The sequence below is a fragment of the Coffea arabica genome, chromosome 8c (assembly GCF_036785885.1).
Source record: "Coffea arabica cultivar ET-39 chromosome 8c, Coffea Arabica ET-39 HiFi, whole genome shotgun sequence".
In the NCBI taxonomy this organism is placed as follows: Eukaryota; Viridiplantae; Streptophyta; class Magnoliopsida; order Gentianales; family Rubiaceae; genus Coffea; species Coffea arabica.
The window spans coordinates 42,499,902-42,515,678 of record NC_092325.1 but is presented as its reverse complement, the minus strand read 5'-3'; the positions used below and the strand labels follow the sequence as shown (position 1 = coordinate 42,515,678).

Here is a 15,777-nt window from a genome sequence, read left to right as displayed (position 1 = left end):
GCAGGAAAAAAATAAATCAGATGTTTTTCATCATAAAGTTTCATTTTTTTTTAGGTATCCAAGGTTTTGTTTTCTCATTTTTTGGTATTCATGTGAATCTTTATAATCATCATTTTCTCTCAAGTTTGGAGACATGTCTATTTGCATGATAAGCATATAATATCTGTGCCCTATTTTGAGTATTGACTTGCAGGGTCATTCGTCTCCATATAGAGGTGGTGGTAGAAGGGATGGCTGTTCTTTTAGGGGCAGTGGTCAGGGTCATATGGGTAATAACCAGTCGAGGACAGGCGACTTGGTTCATGAGACAGGATGTGCTCAGGAAACAGGAGGATCAGCCGATCTCCAACAACATGGTGCATCTTCCTCTCATTCAGAACCATCTACTGCTGCTGAGAAGGTCAAATCAAAAGAAAAATGTGTAGAGCCTTTAGCTAGTTCTGTTAAAGAGGGTGATATTCAACGACAAACGCCTATAGTACCGAGTGGGAGTGCAGCTAAAAATCAGCAACCAACTCGAGGTGCATTGTGTGAGCTGTGTAAAGTTGATTGTAATAGTTTGGAAATACTTAAGCAGCACATGAATGGAAAGCGACACAAGAAGTTGTTGCAAAGACTGCAGCTATTGAATAATGCCAACAAACCTGGTGCTGAAAGAGGTAAGGAAAGTGTACCACTTGGTTATTCAAATCCTGAGGTAGCTCCGCAGCCTGAAGTCACTGCAAAGGGTGATGAGAACAGGAAAAGCCTGCAAGAACATCTGCTAACAACTGTACTTGATAAGATGGAGATACAACGGTCAAATGATAATGCAGATTTACCTCGTACTTCTGGCAATTCACTATCTGATTGCCTTGTGAGCCAGCCTGGCCATCAAATATGCAGCCTGAAGCGTAAAAGAAGAAGTGGTCATGGCAGGAAGCAAGTAAAAACTGTGGATACACCAAGCGGGTCGCTGAAACCTCAAGAACCCAAGATTGTGTTTCCCTTCATATGCGACTTGTGCAATGTTATATGTGACACAACAGAGGTGTTCAATCGTCACCTTTCTGGTAAGAAACACGCCTCCAAGTTTAAGCGCTTTGAAGCTTACCGGGCTATGTATGGAGCACTGAGACTCCAAGCTCTATACCCTCCAAGTTCTGCTGCACAAAACCTTGTCCATCAACAGGGTCCTCGACAAGCTTCATGTACTCCTTTAGGAGCTGATATATCTCCACCCAGTCAAAATGCAAATTCTGCAGCAACCTGTATGGTTTCCCGAACAGTTCCAAATCCCAATCAGCAGATATCAAATGGGACTCCTCAATTCGGTTAAGCAAATGTTCTTTTCATACTTGGCAACCGGCAGCCCCAGTGTAGCTTGTTAGGGGCATGTAATGGTAACTTCTCTTTTTCTTCATGAAGTTTTGAAAATATTGGTCACAAATTCTCCCTTGGATTATAGAATTGCCAAACATAGACTACAGAACAGATGCAAGTATGTAATATGCGCAGGGCATTTGACCCTTGACAGATGATGGAATTTGGTGTTTAAATTTGACTATAGTATTACAAACTTCCTATAATGTTTTCAAATGTTGCAATTGACCTGCAACTAGTAAAATCTTTTGCTTGTCCCAAGCTTATGGTTAAGATTAATGCTATAATTCTAGCAATAAATTTTTTGTTTGCTACGTAAAGTCGTAAATAAGGAAAAGTATAGTTTAAAATGTTCGAGAGTATAGTTTTACCAAATGCTACTAATGTAAGTTGTCTGACTTTGAGGTAAGAGATATATCTTTCATACGTTTGAGGTTACTCATAACACATAAATATCTCGTAACGAATCTTCTGTTTCACATCCGGTAAGTACCAGATAAATCCATTATAGATTCTATCCTTGCAAGATTTCTCAAAAGACAAATTCCACATTTTAGATTTGTTATAAGTTCAAATGCTAGGCTAAAGAGATCACTTGCTTTGGTAGTAGACTATTATATGCAAATAAACCAACTATTTTGTGCTAGAATATTATGCCAAGAATGCACCAAGATCCAAGAAATTCCACTCTGTTTTTGGGTAGAAGATTATTTGAAAAAATAATAGTGTAGTAGTAATTTTTTTTTGTGGTGTAATATATGCAACATAAAAAAGTAATTAAAAATATATTTATAATACAAGTAAAATTATATTTAAAAAAAAATGCATCCCACTCTAAATTTTTAAAACTTTTTTCAAATAAAAAGAAAAAAATCACCCGAGACTTGATACAAGTATTTTGTTCTATCTCTCAATGGGAAGGGCCAGTGCGGTTAGGGTTTGGTACGATTCGGTCTGATTATTATATCTTTTTACATTATTCTACCTTTTTATTGTATACGAGGTAAAAGTGAGTATATAAATAAAATACTTGATATATATTACAAATAACATTATGTTTTATTTGTACATTAAAAATTTAAACTTAAACATGTGCAATTATTGAACGAACTGCACAACAGCACAAAAAGTATTATGGCCCTATTTGATAGCACAATTTAGAATTTAAAATTAATAAATTTAGATTTTAATATATTTAAATCCGTTTAATAATAAAAAATTGAACATATAAATTAATTAAATAGCATTGAATTTGTTAAGTAAAACTTGCTCATAAAAATAAGTGATACATTATTCACTTATTACTGAATGTAATATACACTCAAATGTATTTGATTTAATATTTAATAATTTAATTAATTAATTAATTTAAATTTTTAAAAAATAAGTGATAAACTGTTCATTCGTTACTGACTGTAATATTTACTCAAATATATTTGTGTTTAATATTTAATAATTCAAATGTATTTAATTTAATATTTAATAATTCAATAAGTTAATAAATTATCAAAGCAGCCTAACTTCTTGTTGTCTCGGAGTAGAAAGAGATATACGTAAATATTTAAGGTAACGTAAACGAAGCCATAAAATTACAAATACCAAACGAGCCCTAGCCACTTCTTTTTTGCCTCCCCCGTCACTCCCCTTACCTACACTCTCCTCGCCGCTCCGAGGCTCTAAGCGAATGTCTGTTTATTAGCGTTCATCAGATTTCTCTGCATTCAGGTAATGATTTTTCTTCTCCCTCTCCGATTATTACCCCTATTATTTCTCAATTTTACCGTAATTCATTTTTAATTTATTTTTATTTTGCTAATAGGATTCTTACTTCTTTAACTTTTTCATTTTGTAGTCACGTTACATTAGCCAAATTAAAATAGAAAAAACCCTAGAAATTCACCGACGAAAATAAAAAAAGGGTTGCTTGGCTGGGTATCTTGATTACCGGAGCAAGCTTTTCTGATTTATCCGCACCAACGAATGAAAAAGAAAACAAAATTGGATTATAGTGTATAATCTCTGTGGTACTTAGCTCGTACATAAATAACCTTCCTACTGGCTTCTCGGTTGGACCACCTTTTTTTTTAATTTTTATTGAGAAGTTGTAATGTTTACTGGATTAGTTGAAGAATATTCTGAAGAATTTACCAAGGTTTTTGAGGAAATGTTGTTTCTTCTTGACAAAAAAGAGAACCTGCTGATGGTAGCCTTAACAAATGTTTCTTGTTTTTTTTCGGTGAAAATTCTAGCACCGACTATTATTGTGAGGACTGGGAATCTTGGGTAAAAAGACAAAAGAGTAAACTTGTATAAGGACCAGAACTGAATTTTTTGGATGATGGTTGATGTAGGAGTGGACTTGAGTTTGTTTGACGAAATGGGAAGTAGGGAGGATTCAGATATAGATGATGATTTTAGTGACCTTTACAAGGAATACACGGGCCCTGGGGTTTCGAAACCCAACACTGCTGCACAAGAAAGAACTACAACAAATAAAAGGTCACATCATGGGTCTGACGAGGAAGAGGATGCTCGGGACCCTAATGCTGTTCCAACTGATTTTACTAGTCGAGAAGCTAAGGTTTGGGAAGCTAAGTCAAAAGCCACCGAGAGGAATTGGAAGAAAAGGAAAGAGGAAGAAATGATTTGTAAAATCTGTGGAGAATCGGGACATTTTACCCAGGTAATTCCCTTCTCCCCTTGGAATTTATATCATTCATATATGTGATATATTTTGGGTTTTTGGTAACTGAATTTGTACTCTGTAAATGGTGAGGGGAGAAGGTTTGCTTTCTTGTCAAGTGAATATGACCATGCTTTTTGATGGAAGGGACTTTGCTAGACATTATCTCTATCATCCCTGTGCCTCTCACACCCTTCATTGTATTTTACCACAAGCACATCAATGAACAATTACACATTTATATGATCATAGAATTCTAGGTTTGTGTCTGCTATTATGCTAACAGAAAATGATTGTAGGGTTGTCCATCTACACTGGGAGCAAATCGGAAGTCCCAGGATTTCTTTGAACGAGTGCCTGGAAGAGAACCTCATGTAAAAGCATTATTTACTGAGAAGGTGGTAAGCCAACTTGAAAATGACATTGGGTGCAAAATCAAAATTGAGGAAAAATTTATTATTGTCAGCGGCAAGGATAGGTTGATACTGAAAAAAGGTGTTGATGCTGTTCATAAAATTAAAGAAGAGGGTGAGAAAAAGGGTTCTTCAAGTTCTCAGCTATCAAGATCAAGGTCACCTGAAAGGAGAAGTCCCGTTGGCTCTCGATTTGCACGCTCTGATTCTCAGCGATCTAATCCTAGCCCACAGGGTGCCTCTCATTTTCAGAATAGGTTTGGTAGACAGGATAAGGCTGTGGAAGACATTGTTCGCCAGAATTTGCAAAAGCTATCTAGAGGTTCTCCACAAGGTAGGAGTTCAATAGATAATTTTTGCTGTCATGTAGAGATGGTAAAACCTTTCATCTACAATGATATCTATTGTACTTATTGTTTTTTGATGCTTATTCATTGTTAATAATGCTTCTTGCCCAACTATGTTGTTTGCAGCAAGAGGTAAGTTGTTCTGTTCAAGAATTCTGTTGGTTCTGATGTAAGTTTCCTGGGGGGTCTGAATTGAAAAGGGTTGTCTGCCAATTGAAAATTTTTACTGAAAAGACTATTCAGACTTGTCTTGCTTCAAACGGCTTCACAATGGGATTTGAGATAGTATGTCATGTTTAAGCTGGCCTCGTTCTTAGAGATCTTGAATGGACGTGCTTAACACACTCTTCCTTTGGTGAAGCTTATGGTAATGATGGAGTTAGAGGTCGGTCAAGCCATTCGCGGTCTCCAGCACGTCACCCTTATCAAAGCAATGCATATAGTTCATATGATGGTCATAGTCAAGGCAGGGTGGGATATAGGACAGATGGGTGGGATGCTGAGAGACGTTCATCTGACAGTCAGTTGGCACGTAAGGTTGAGTATCCTGCATTTCCACAGACATTAGAGGAATTCGAGTTGGAATATAAGAAAGAGGCAATGGATCTTGAAAGAATGCGGGACAAGGAAGAAGCTGAAGAAAATTACAGGCATCATGAGGTGAGAATGTTGGTTAAACATATTATCATAATTATCTTCTGATTTTGATGTCCATTTGAAGGGGCTGAAATCATCAAAGTAGATTGTGATCAATTTGTTTTAATTCTGGAATATCCTTTTAGTATCTAGATTGTCCTGGTGATTGTCTGGGTGCATTACAGGATAGGTGCATTCTTTTTCAATCATATCAAGATATGATTGGTGTTTGTGTTCCCTGTTGCTCTAATTTACCCGGTGGAGATTAACTCTGAAATTTTTGTGTTCTTGGACTCTAAGACTATTAGAGAAATAAGGGAGAATTACATGAAGAAACTGGCTCTTTTGAGGGAGACTCATGCAAAACAGTGGGAAGAGTTTCTTCAGCATGATGCCCAAAAGAGGCAACAACAGGTGCAACAGCACATGTCAGCTTCTGGGTTTGGTGGACATAAACAATCCAGTTATTCAGACTATGAAAATTCTGTGGGCAATTCTCACTATTCTGGATCTAATATGCCCATGGAATCTAGAGGCAGGTACCCAAAGCCTGTGGAAGATTATCCTTCCTTGCGGTCTCACAACACTTATGGTGACTTCCAGCGTCAGAGGCGTGATGACTATGGGAAAGCCTATAATCGATATTGATTGGTGTATTGGAGTTATCTTAGGTGAGTAGCTCTTACCCTTGAAAAATCTAAGCAACGTGGCTTCTTATGCTCGTTTTCACTTCAGCCAGGTTTAGGTAGGAGATGTATATACTTCATTGAGCGAGGCCTTTTAGATCGTGATGGGCCAGGCACTTGGGAATCTTAGTACTTACCTTTGTGTAATTTGTCCGTTAGGTATTGGTGTAGGTTTTTGAGCTTGTAGCCTTAGATGAGTAGGATGGCAAATGCAGGATTTGTACATGTGGGTCTCTTGCTTAAACTACTTCAACCTAAATTACCACTTCAAAATTTTCAGGATGCAGTTGCTTGGGTACTACTATGGAAAAGGAGCACTCAATTTAGGTAAGTGCATTGGTTGTGTTTCTGGACATGAGTAAATGACATTTGTTTCCCTGGTAGAGAAACCCATTTGTTTTTGCTATTTTTGGCGGAATACTGTTGTAATGAAAAACGGGGAGCAGAGCATGGTTTGGTGGTTCTGTATATGGGTGTCTCAATTACATGACTCTTGAATTGACTGCGCAAAGCTGTTCGTTTTGTTGCTCCTGTCGTGTTCCTCTTTTTTTATCGTAATTAAATTAATTATTTTCTTGTTGTGGTCTAGATTTTATTATTCTACCATTGGTTTAGATAAATCAATGAATTGGTTTGTTCTCTAACTGCTAGCGCGTCCAAACTAGGGGAGAATTTAACCATGAGCTAGAATGGGAACCACAATCATGGGTTTGACATCACATCCAACCCAAAACCTTAAGGCATTGGGTCTATGGATCATTCCCACTTATATGTTTTTTATTTTACTCATCTCTTTTCGATGTGAGATATTGATTCACACTTGATATTTCAAACGGCGGGGGAGGGGGGGGGACGGGGTGGGTTTGGTGAAAGTTTATTTTGGCCAAATTTTCGTTTATATCTTTGGGTAGTAATAATGAGAACCTATGAAGAGAATTAGGAGAGGTTGAGGATCTCGCATCTAAATTAAATGGTTGCATTTGCCCTCGAGGAATTGCATCTAGAACAGCCTACATAATTTTGGATAGGGATTTGATGGTATATTTCCAAACAAAAGCAAATTAAATAAACACCTTCCATCTCGCTTTTCTGTAAAAATTTTAAGTGTGCAGGTAGTCAATTTACGGGAGGCGGGTGATGCTTGACTCCACTTTCTTCCAGAATATGCATTGATCCAGTTATTTTAAAGGTCTCTATTTCATTTGCAACATGTTAAAAGTGCAGCAGTTGTAGCTACAATTTTTTTAAATCCAGCGCGCATTAAAGCGAGTGAACATTAGTCCTACTACTGAAAACGTCTATGTAACCAGGTAGTATTGATTGGCTTCGCCGACTACATTCCTCTTCCTCTTCTCTATCCTTACTTGCTAACGGGTCTCCGGCCGAGATTCAACGTTTTGCTGCTGTCGTGTCGATGCTTATTATGCGAGTATTGGATTGGATGCGAGGCATTAACTAGGTCGGTATGGATCAGGGCAGAAACGGTTGAAGGTTTTGTGCATTTTGTACACGACATAATTCTGTTTGCACATAATATAACTTACTTTCAATAACGTATAATTTTAAAATAAAATTTTGTGAGTTCTAGATCTAGAGATAAGATCTAGATCGTATAATTTTTTTTTGCTGAAATTTTTTTAACCCAAATCTTGATCCTGAACTGTCAGGAACGGTAAGCAACCTTGCATGCTCCTCTTTCAGCCAGGTGGGTACCAAGCACTGCATCGATAGTAGTGTTTATGGGACCGACGAAAGTACATTCCTTTTCCTGGTACGGAATTATCTTAATTCATATGTTTCTGCTGTTCTAAAGGAAGGTCTTTGAACATCATCAACAATGGCCAAGAAAGACTTCTCTGGATGTAATGTTATGTTGAAAACGTCTGTGCGAATTATGTTGGTTCAGTTGAGCAAGCAACCCACTAATCTGGCAATTAATTCTCCGGCGCACTTGACTTTCAGGAAACAAAGTAATATCTTTCTGCTTTATTTAATTGTGTGCGACATTTTACTGTTGTGGTTTTTAATTCAGTGATCAAATTAATGGTCGAAGTTTTTCCCAATTTCGGTCCGTGAGATTGATCATTTGACTAGAAAATTATAGCCAAAACGATACCCCTGTTGATAGCTAGGAACTTGCCCCCTGTGCTGTAATCAACTTCACTTCTTGCAAATTTTGACGCGCACAAAAAGTTTTTTCTCTATTATCGTTAGGTAAAAAAAAATTTTTTTTTTCTCACTTTCTTATACTTTTCTTGCCAAATCAAAGGAATTGTACTAATTAGTTTGCATCACAAGATTTTGGGTGGATAGGATACTTGTAGAGTAAGTTGAAAACAATCTACACTTTTTTACAATCTAAAAATACATAAATGATTATTTTTAAAATATAGAAGTTAGAGGGATGGAATTTATCCGACCATTGGAGAGTAATTTCTAATTTTCTGATTTTTTTATTGTTTCTCTTTATAGACTCATAGTCTGATAGTTACGCTATTTGTCTTAATTTCGTTCAAATATATATATATATATATATAAAAGATACGTAAGAAAAAAGCAAAAAATACCAAGGGTATTTTTGGAGATAACAATAATAATAATAATAGAAATTACCGGTGGCAATACAGAGAGCTCAAACTTAGCTGTAAGCAAATGGCTGTGGCGCTCTCACTGGCGGCTACTTCTCTCCGCCTGAAATCCTTCACCGCCGTCCGTTTCTTCTCTTTTTACCGGAAAACACCGAAAACCCACCTAACCCCCACATTCCACTTCCCTCTCAAGTCCTCTACTTCCAACTCCACCCCATTTCTTCCCTTGCACTATTCCCGTACAAGAAGCTTCTGCTCTGTAATCTCCGCCGCTGTTTCTTCCGGCGAAGCCACAAAGACTGAAACTTTTGAGAAAAATGAACTCCAAAAAGGCGAAAGAGTTGGGGAGTTTCGAAAAAGATTGAGAATTGTTGATGTCAAAGGTGGCCCCGATGAAGGTCTGAATAGATTGGATGAGACTTTGGTTGTCAGGGGTTGGGTCAGGACTTTTCGTGCTCAGAGCGGCATCACTTTTATTGAGGTAATTCGGACTTCATGACTATGATATGTTCACGAGTAAAGGGGTTTCAAGTAAAGAATAAAAATGGCCCTAAAACGTGTGTATTTTGAGCGCATGCATGTGAAATATAAAGTTCCATGTCAAGAGATTTTAATTTTGATTTTTATCTTTTGCATCTTATCAAAGTTCAGATATTTTAGGGGAAAGTTTTCATTTTTTAATCATCGTATTTGTTACTGTTATGCTAATGTTAAGCTTCAGTTTACAGTATTTTGGGTTTGGATTGTGTGTTAGTATTTCGTTTGGGTATTAATACGCGGGTTTGTGCAGGTCAATGATGGATCTTGTCTTTCAAATTTGCAATGCGTGATGACTTCTGATGCTGAGGGTTATGATCAGGTACTTTATCTCATGGAGAACCTCTTGTAATAGTAGTTTTCCTTCGTTCGTATGAACCTTGAAGAGTGAGGTGATCGGTGACTAGGCAGGCGAGACATTTATTGTCCAAATCATGGTCAGTGCTCATGAATTTTGACATGTTTGACAGATAGAAAGTGGCTTGATCTCAACTGGTGCATCACTATTGGTCCAAGGTGTTCTGGTAAAGAGCCAAGGCTCAAAGCAGAAAGTAGAGCTGAAAGTTGAAAAACTTATTCTGGTAAAATATTTATTTCCTCTCTTGTTAACTTATTTGATATCCAGTTGATCTGCAGATGGCACTTGTTCTAAAAGTATTGATGATTTACTGCATTGAGTATTGCAAGTGGAATTCTATCTTTAAAAAATGAGCATTGCTCTTGCGCTAGATAAATTGGTCAGCTTACGTCTGCCTTAGGATTTTATTCACACGTGACTGGAGGCATAATAGGCATGCTGCCGTGGAAGAGTCTTGCCCAGTACTAAATTTCGCTGTAATGGTTATGTAACTACTACTTCTGTGTACCTGTTCTCATAGGTGGGGACAAGTGATCCTTCCTTCCCCATTCAAAAGAAAAGGGTCAGCAGAGAATTTTTGAGAACCAAGGCTCATCTTCGTCCAAGAACAAACACTTTTGGTGCGGTATGATTTGGCTTTTTGTTTTAGTTGTATTTTGATTCTGCTGCGCCATAAGTGCATTTAATATCTCTGAGCAATGTTTTTTATTTTTATTTTTTCCTCTCAACAAGCGGAAGTTGTTCAGTAAAGCTATATGCTTAATGTGTCGACTTTGAATATACCTGATCTCAGTCTCATTCTGGTTTGGGAAATGGGTACTTTTGAAAAGAGTGATTTAACTTGGATTGTCAAAGACAGTATCATTGGATATCATATGTTGATTTTGTGCTGTGATTTTCATACCCTTTCTGATCCTCAATATATATCTGGGTTGAGAACTGGATTTTAATTTATTTTTCTTAGAATTTCTTTCATGTCATTTTGGGCTTTTGGTTTATAATTAGAATTTTATATTTTCTTCATCTTATACTTTCTGCTATTTAGCCTGTGTTATTTCTGGTTTAGACTATCAGTCATAGATTCGATTATTTCATTTTGTTATGTTCTGCCTTATTATTTCAATAGTTGCATTCCATTTCTGCCATAAAGCAACATTACTTTGTATTTAGACATAGTAGATTGACAGTCCCTTTTCTGTAGTTGAACCTCTTTTTTTGGTCGTTATTTGTTTTTCTTCCATGCTTGTGTTATGATGAGGGTAAGGGAGGTTAAAATGAGTAACAAAATTTGAGTAACTGAAATTGCTGAAGATGTGTAGGGCTGTGTTCTAGTAACTGTTGAGCTTAGTTCTTTGCCTAAATCTATGTTTCCTTGGGATGCTTTTTTCTGTGCTAATCTTTTTGCTTCAGGGAATGGAGTTTGTTAGCTAAGGGACTGCTGCTTATTAAATGGAGAACTGAGTTGATTTCAATTTTGACTTCTGCTCAATTTTCTATCCTAATTTCTCTGCTTTCCTACTCAAACAAATGTTCTGGATCAGAAGTTTTGTTTCTTTCCATACTTTCATATGCGTAAATTTGAGGTCTGCAGGTAGTTAATTGTGTTACTTTCACACATTTTGTATTCAACAACTCTATTGGATTTATTTGGTCGACTGGATGCCTGTGAATTTTATGTTTGAGTTGCTTTTAGGTTGCGAGGGTGAGAAATGCTTTGGCTTATGCCACACACAAGTTTTTTCAAGAGAACGGATTTGTCTGGGTGTCCAGTCCAATCATCACTGCTTCGGACTGTGAAGGAGCTGGTGAGCAGTTTTGCGTCACTACCCTGGTATGCTCTTTCTGGAGCTGATGTTTCTTTTTATATGCATCCGGTCGTAAGGTCGAAGACCACAGGTTAAATTATGTTGAGCTCTGCCTCTTTTTACTTGCCATTCAACCTGCATAGGACTGTACTTAAGTTTACTGGCTTTGTTTCTCTCTTTCCTGCTTGGCATTTGTATCTGATTCTCTTATCGTTATTGGAGACTACATATTTGAACTCCTTAACTTTCATTCTTCCTCTTGTCCATGATGCTGTGAGGAGTTCGTGAAAGCATTACGGTAGGGGATTTGTGGTTGTTTGGAATTTTTTGTTTGTGTAAACTTCGATGGTTTCTTAATTGGAATTGTCTTCTTTTCTTCCTTGTTATAATCTTTTCTTTTTTATTGTTACCATGTCTGAGTGCTATCTCTCTGACCTTTCTTCCATTCTCTAAAGAGGGATCTTTGATGTGTTAGATGATTCTTTAATTTCCTTCACCAGTGCATTATAAATTTTTATTCTGCTCTTGAATTGTGTTTTATTGGGTTTGATACTTGAGATTTTTGCTGTTTGTAGTATTTTTAAAGTTTTGCATCTAAAATGTTACTTTACACGGGACAGATTCCTAGTTCCAGAGAAACCACAGATTCTCCAGTGGCTGCAATTCCAAGAACTGAAGATGGTTCTGTTGATTGGTCTCAAGTGAGTACAGAAAAAGCCTATGTTTTGGTTCTTTCAATCATTAGACGGATTTTGGTTCTTTCAATCATTAGACGGATTTTCTGATACATCTATATTTTGCACATTGGCCTATAGAAGGTGTATTTTAAAATGTTTGGGATGGATGAGAATCAGGTGTGGTCTAATGGTCAAAGTGAATTTTTAACCAGATTGTTTAAAGTTTGTTTGGACTGTTTCTTTGGCTTTTTTTTTTTTTTAATTGCTGAATGATAGGTTATGACAGGAAACTCTCGAGTCCTAATTTTTCTTCCTTCTCTCTTAGGTTTGTGATGGGGCCCTTTGCATGTTTTGCCTCTTTGCATTTTTAAGTTCTATATTTGTTTTTGGGGTTTTTGGCTGTTGCAAAATGGGTGTTTGGTGAGGAGGTATGATTTATCTATTTAGGAAATTTGCTTGAGTAGAGCTGTCAATTAAATACAATAGTTTGGATGCACCTCAAATTAGTTATTTGCTTATTATTTTTTTTTAATTTTGTTTATGACAGGACTTCTTTGGAAAACCAGCGTTCTTGACAGTATCAGGGCAACTGAATGGTGAAACTTATGCAACGGCTCTTTCTGATGTACGTCCTCTTTTTTAAGACTCCTCTAGTTGATGAGCTATTGGTCTTTCTTTATTTTTCCCCTTTAGGAATTCTGTTCTGAAGAGCATCTGGTGAATGTTGCATGTTCTGCTTTGTGCATTTTGACTCGAAATTAAGTAATGTACTTTCTGGCAGGTCTATACATTTGGCCCCACATTTAGAGCTGAAAATTCTAACACTTCTAGACACTTGGCTGAATTTTGGGTATGTTGAGGCTGCTACTGTTTCTCGTGCTTCAATTCATGTACTTTTTTACCTTGGGAGAAATTAATGGTATATGGTTGAGGTAACTGACAGCTAAATGCTAAAACTGATTCCTCCATTTCTAAGATGATTGAACCAGAACTGGCATTTGCTGATTTAGATGATGACATGGCCTGTGCAACTGCCTATCTCCAGTATGTAGTATGTTACTTTTCATATCTATTCTAGACTTTTATGCAACAACTATTTTTTGCACTTGTTCTCTTTTGCTGTTGATTTTTCTATATTGGACTTGTGAATTAGTATAATACTCTTCATTGAAGGTGCAATATATTCTAGAGAATTGCAAGGAAGATATGGATTTCTTCAACACATGGATAGAAAAAGGAATCATCAGTCGACTAAGTGTATGAACTATTGGCTATTCCGGGCACTTTTTTTTTTTTTTTAAATTCAAAATTGTCTATCACCGAATAATGAAAGCACATGGCTAATATTTTGTTGAAGAAATTCATTTCAAGATTGTAGACTTGTTTTTGCTTTGCCATGAAATTACTTTTTCTTATTTTTTTTGTCCAACAGGATGTTGTTGAGAAAAGTTTTGTGCTGCTGACATATACTGATGCCATTGACCTTCTATTAAAAGCGAAGAAGAAATTTGAATTTCCGGTATTCATCCCACCTTACCAGTCTTTGCTGTGTCTTAGACTTGTCTATTAGTCTTCCTATCTTGGACATGCTATGCTGCCAGTTGAAATTTGTGATATGCCCAAATCTTGATATTATGAAGTTATTGTTACGAATCTGATCGTTACAATTCACTTTCTAAAACAATTCATTTGCAAAGATTGTATCATATCATTGACTACTTAGACAGCTCTCGAATGAGATCTGATTATCATAACTATGTATCAGTTCTGCATTGACAGGTGAAATGGGGATGTGATTTGCAAAGTGAACATGAGCGTTATATCACTGAAGTGGCATTTGGTGGATGCCCTGTCATTATTAGAGACTATCCAAAGGCACGTTTATTTGCTGATCCGTAAGGGTCGTAAGTTATGCTGACAGTAGAAGCATTAAGAACTTAAGTTGACTTTGAGAAATAACTTTCAGGAGATTAAGGCATTCTACATGCGGGAAAATGACGATGAGAAGACAGTTGCAGCCATGGACATGCTGGTTCCTCAGGTATTCTGTGCTTTTTTTTTTCTTGTTTTTCTGTTCTTGGTAGCGACTTGAAGAAGAAGTAGGTTGATGTATATATAGACTTAAATTACTCACCAGCTGAATTAGACTCATTTGGAAGTTGGATCTTTCTGAAATGCTATATCCATTCTGAAGGCCCCAATGTGGCATAGTACATCATCTTGTTACCTGTAATGAAACTTGCATTGCATATTGCATATGGTGTGTGAGATGGGTCACTATGGGTTGATGATATGTTGCAAACTTCTGTTTTTGTAGAGTTCAACCTATCATGCAATTTTTCCTAGCTAGCGATTAGCATTATCTTTTAGATTGAAAAATGGGGAAAAGAAAAAAGGAAATTGAAGGTACCCTTTGCAAGCATTAGGCTTTGCTAATTCATTTGGACCAGGTTATCCTTTTCCTGGGTTATATGTTTCCTTGGATGCTTAAGTATAGGAGTTGACAAGTAAATTTAAAATGAAATGACCTTTATTGTTACTGCTGCGAAACATTTTCTGCAATACTAATTGCTGGGGAAAATACTTGTGTTTATCAGGTTGGTGAACTTATTGGTGGAAGCCAAAGGGAGGAACGCCTTGAGTATTTGGAAAAGCGGTTGGATGGCTTAAAGCTTAACAAAGAGAGCTACTGGTGGTATCTTGATCTGCGTCGTTATGGTTCAGGTTAGTCTTTCAATTTTCCTTTCATTTGACAAGTTCTGCAGATGCAGCTCATCATCCCCCCTGGCCCGGGGGGGGGGGGGGGGGGTTTGACTTGGTCTCAAATGGTGGCAGATGATAACTTGCAGCTACTAATTTTTATCATTGATGTTCCAATACACTGCCTTATTAAATGCTGCATTCACTCTTGGCATGGAATCAGTTTGAAAGCTAGTTTTCAGGGTACCTTGTGGAGTTAATTTGAATGACCTTGACTAAACATGCTGTTTTGTTCTTTAATTGCTTTTCAGTGCCTCATGCTGGGTTTGGCTTAGGTTTTGAAAGGCTAGTGCAATTTGCAACTGGTATTGATAATATAAGAGATGCAATACCTTTTCCACGAACGCCTGGATCTGCTGAATTTTAGTGTCGCCGACTTCAGAGATGCAGTAACTTTGATTCAACCTTGGTAGTCGGTACCCATCAAGGCTTATCCTCCTGAGTTTCGCATTGTATTTTGATTAGAAGATTCAAGTTCAGATTCGAACGGTAAAAAATTTTGTTTCGAGTAGTTAGCAATTTGTTACACAAGGTTCATAACATAGTATATGCGATGCCTGTCATTCATAATTAGCCTTTTCCATTTGGAGGGGAGAGATATTGATAGATCAATCATTTGTTTAAATTTGATCATCACCTCTGTCTTTTGTTACATGGATAAGTCAGATGCTGTAGTTGAATTTATTCCAGTGCCTTATCTTGGTGTTTCTTTGTTAGATTTGGTGTCTGCTTCACTCTGGTTACAATTCCTATTAGTGTTTTGACCATGTCGCACAAAGCCAGTAGTGGCAAACGTTCAATTTGCAAACATGTTACTTTTTTTTTTCCTTCTCCTTTTTTGGTTATCTTTATAACCACAAAGCATGAAAAGTCTTTACGCTACGATGGATTCTCATGCCGTATCTAATCTATTACTAAAACAGAC

General features: G+C 36.9%; 2 protein-coding genes across 6 annotated transcripts; both read left to right on the top strand.

Moving 5' to 3' along the window:
• The first annotated feature begins 2,928 nt into the window (after positions 1-2,928).
• LOC113707281 (uncharacterized) lies at positions 2,929-6,638 on the top strand. Of its 3 annotated transcripts, XM_072063698.1 has the most exons (6): positions 2,929-3,087; positions 3,714-4,045; positions 4,345-4,792; positions 5,167-5,465; positions 5,742-6,112; positions 6,408-6,638. In XM_072063698.1, the coding sequence occupies exons 2-5, from the start codon at positions 3,740-3,742 to the stop codon at positions 6,087-6,089; spliced, it is 1,401 nt and encodes a 466-aa protein (XP_071919799.1). In that variant the 5' UTR covers positions 2,929-3,087; positions 3,714-3,739; the 3' UTR covers positions 6,090-6,112; positions 6,408-6,638. The 3 variants fall into 3 exon arrangements, with proteins under 3 accessions (XP_071919799.1, XP_027085332.1, XP_071919800.1); XM_027229531.2 differs by having other exon boundaries at positions 5,742-6,638; XM_072063699.1 differs by lacking the exon at positions 6,408-6,638 and having other exon boundaries at positions 5,627-5,842.
• Positions 6,406-15,568, top strand: LOC113707208 (asparagine--tRNA ligase, chloroplastic/mitochondrial-like). 3 transcript variants are annotated; one of them, XM_027229418.2, is made up of 18 exons: positions 6,406-6,454; positions 7,240-7,316; positions 7,438-8,097; positions 8,755-9,196; positions 9,506-9,574; positions 9,723-9,833; positions 10,131-10,235; positions 11,304-11,441; positions 12,036-12,116; positions 12,640-12,717; positions 12,874-12,942; positions 13,069-13,143; positions 13,266-13,349; positions 13,525-13,611; positions 13,872-13,967; positions 14,059-14,133; positions 14,690-14,816; positions 15,104-15,568. In XM_027229418.2, exons 4-18 carry the CDS (start codon positions 8,780-8,782, stop codon positions 15,217-15,219), a joined length of 1,728 nt encoding a protein of 575 aa, XP_027085219.2. In that variant the 5' UTR covers positions 6,406-6,454; positions 7,240-7,316; positions 7,438-8,097; positions 8,755-8,779; the 3' UTR covers positions 15,220-15,568. The 3 variants fall into 3 exon arrangements, with proteins under 3 accessions (XP_027085219.2, XP_071919798.1, XP_071919797.1); XM_072063696.1 differs by lacking the exons at positions 6,406-6,454; positions 7,240-7,316; positions 7,438-8,097; positions 10,131-10,235 and having other exon boundaries at positions 8,698-9,196; XM_072063697.1 differs by lacking the exons at positions 6,406-6,454; positions 7,240-7,316; positions 7,438-8,097; ... (1 more) ...; positions 13,069-13,143; positions 13,266-13,349 and having other exon boundaries at positions 8,696-9,196.
• The last annotated feature ends 209 nt before the right edge of the window (positions 15,569-15,777 follow it).

What these genes read in the sequence shown, in the direction of transcription:
- LOC113707208 (XM_027229418.2), top strand. Translation starts at nt 8,780, where the DNA reads ATGGCTGTGGCGCTCTCACTGGCGGCTACTTCTCTCCGCCTGAAATCC. An exon ending in GTTCTGTTGATTGGTCTCAA is followed by an intron (nt 12,117 to 12,639) that starts GTGAGTACAGAA and finishes TGTTTATGACAG; the next exon opens with GACTTCTTTGGAAAACCAGC. An exon ending in ATGCAACGGCTCTTTCTGAT is followed by an intron (nt 12,718 to 12,873) that starts GTACGTCCTCTT and finishes ACTTTCTGGCAG; the next exon opens with GTCTATACATTTGGCCCCAC.
- LOC113707281 (XM_072063698.1), top strand. Translation starts at nt 3,740, where the DNA reads ATGGGAAGTAGGGAGGATTCAGATATAGATGATGATTTTAGTGACCTT. An exon ending in ATCTAGAGGTTCTCCACAAG is followed by an intron (nt 4,793 to 5,166) that starts GTAGGAGTTCAA and finishes CCTTTGGTGAAG; the next exon opens with CTTATGGTAATGATGGAGTT. An exon ending in AAAATTACAGGCATCATGAG is followed by an intron (nt 5,466 to 5,741) that starts GTGAGAATGTTG and finishes TTGGACTCTAAG; the next exon opens with ACTATTAGAGAAATAAGGGA.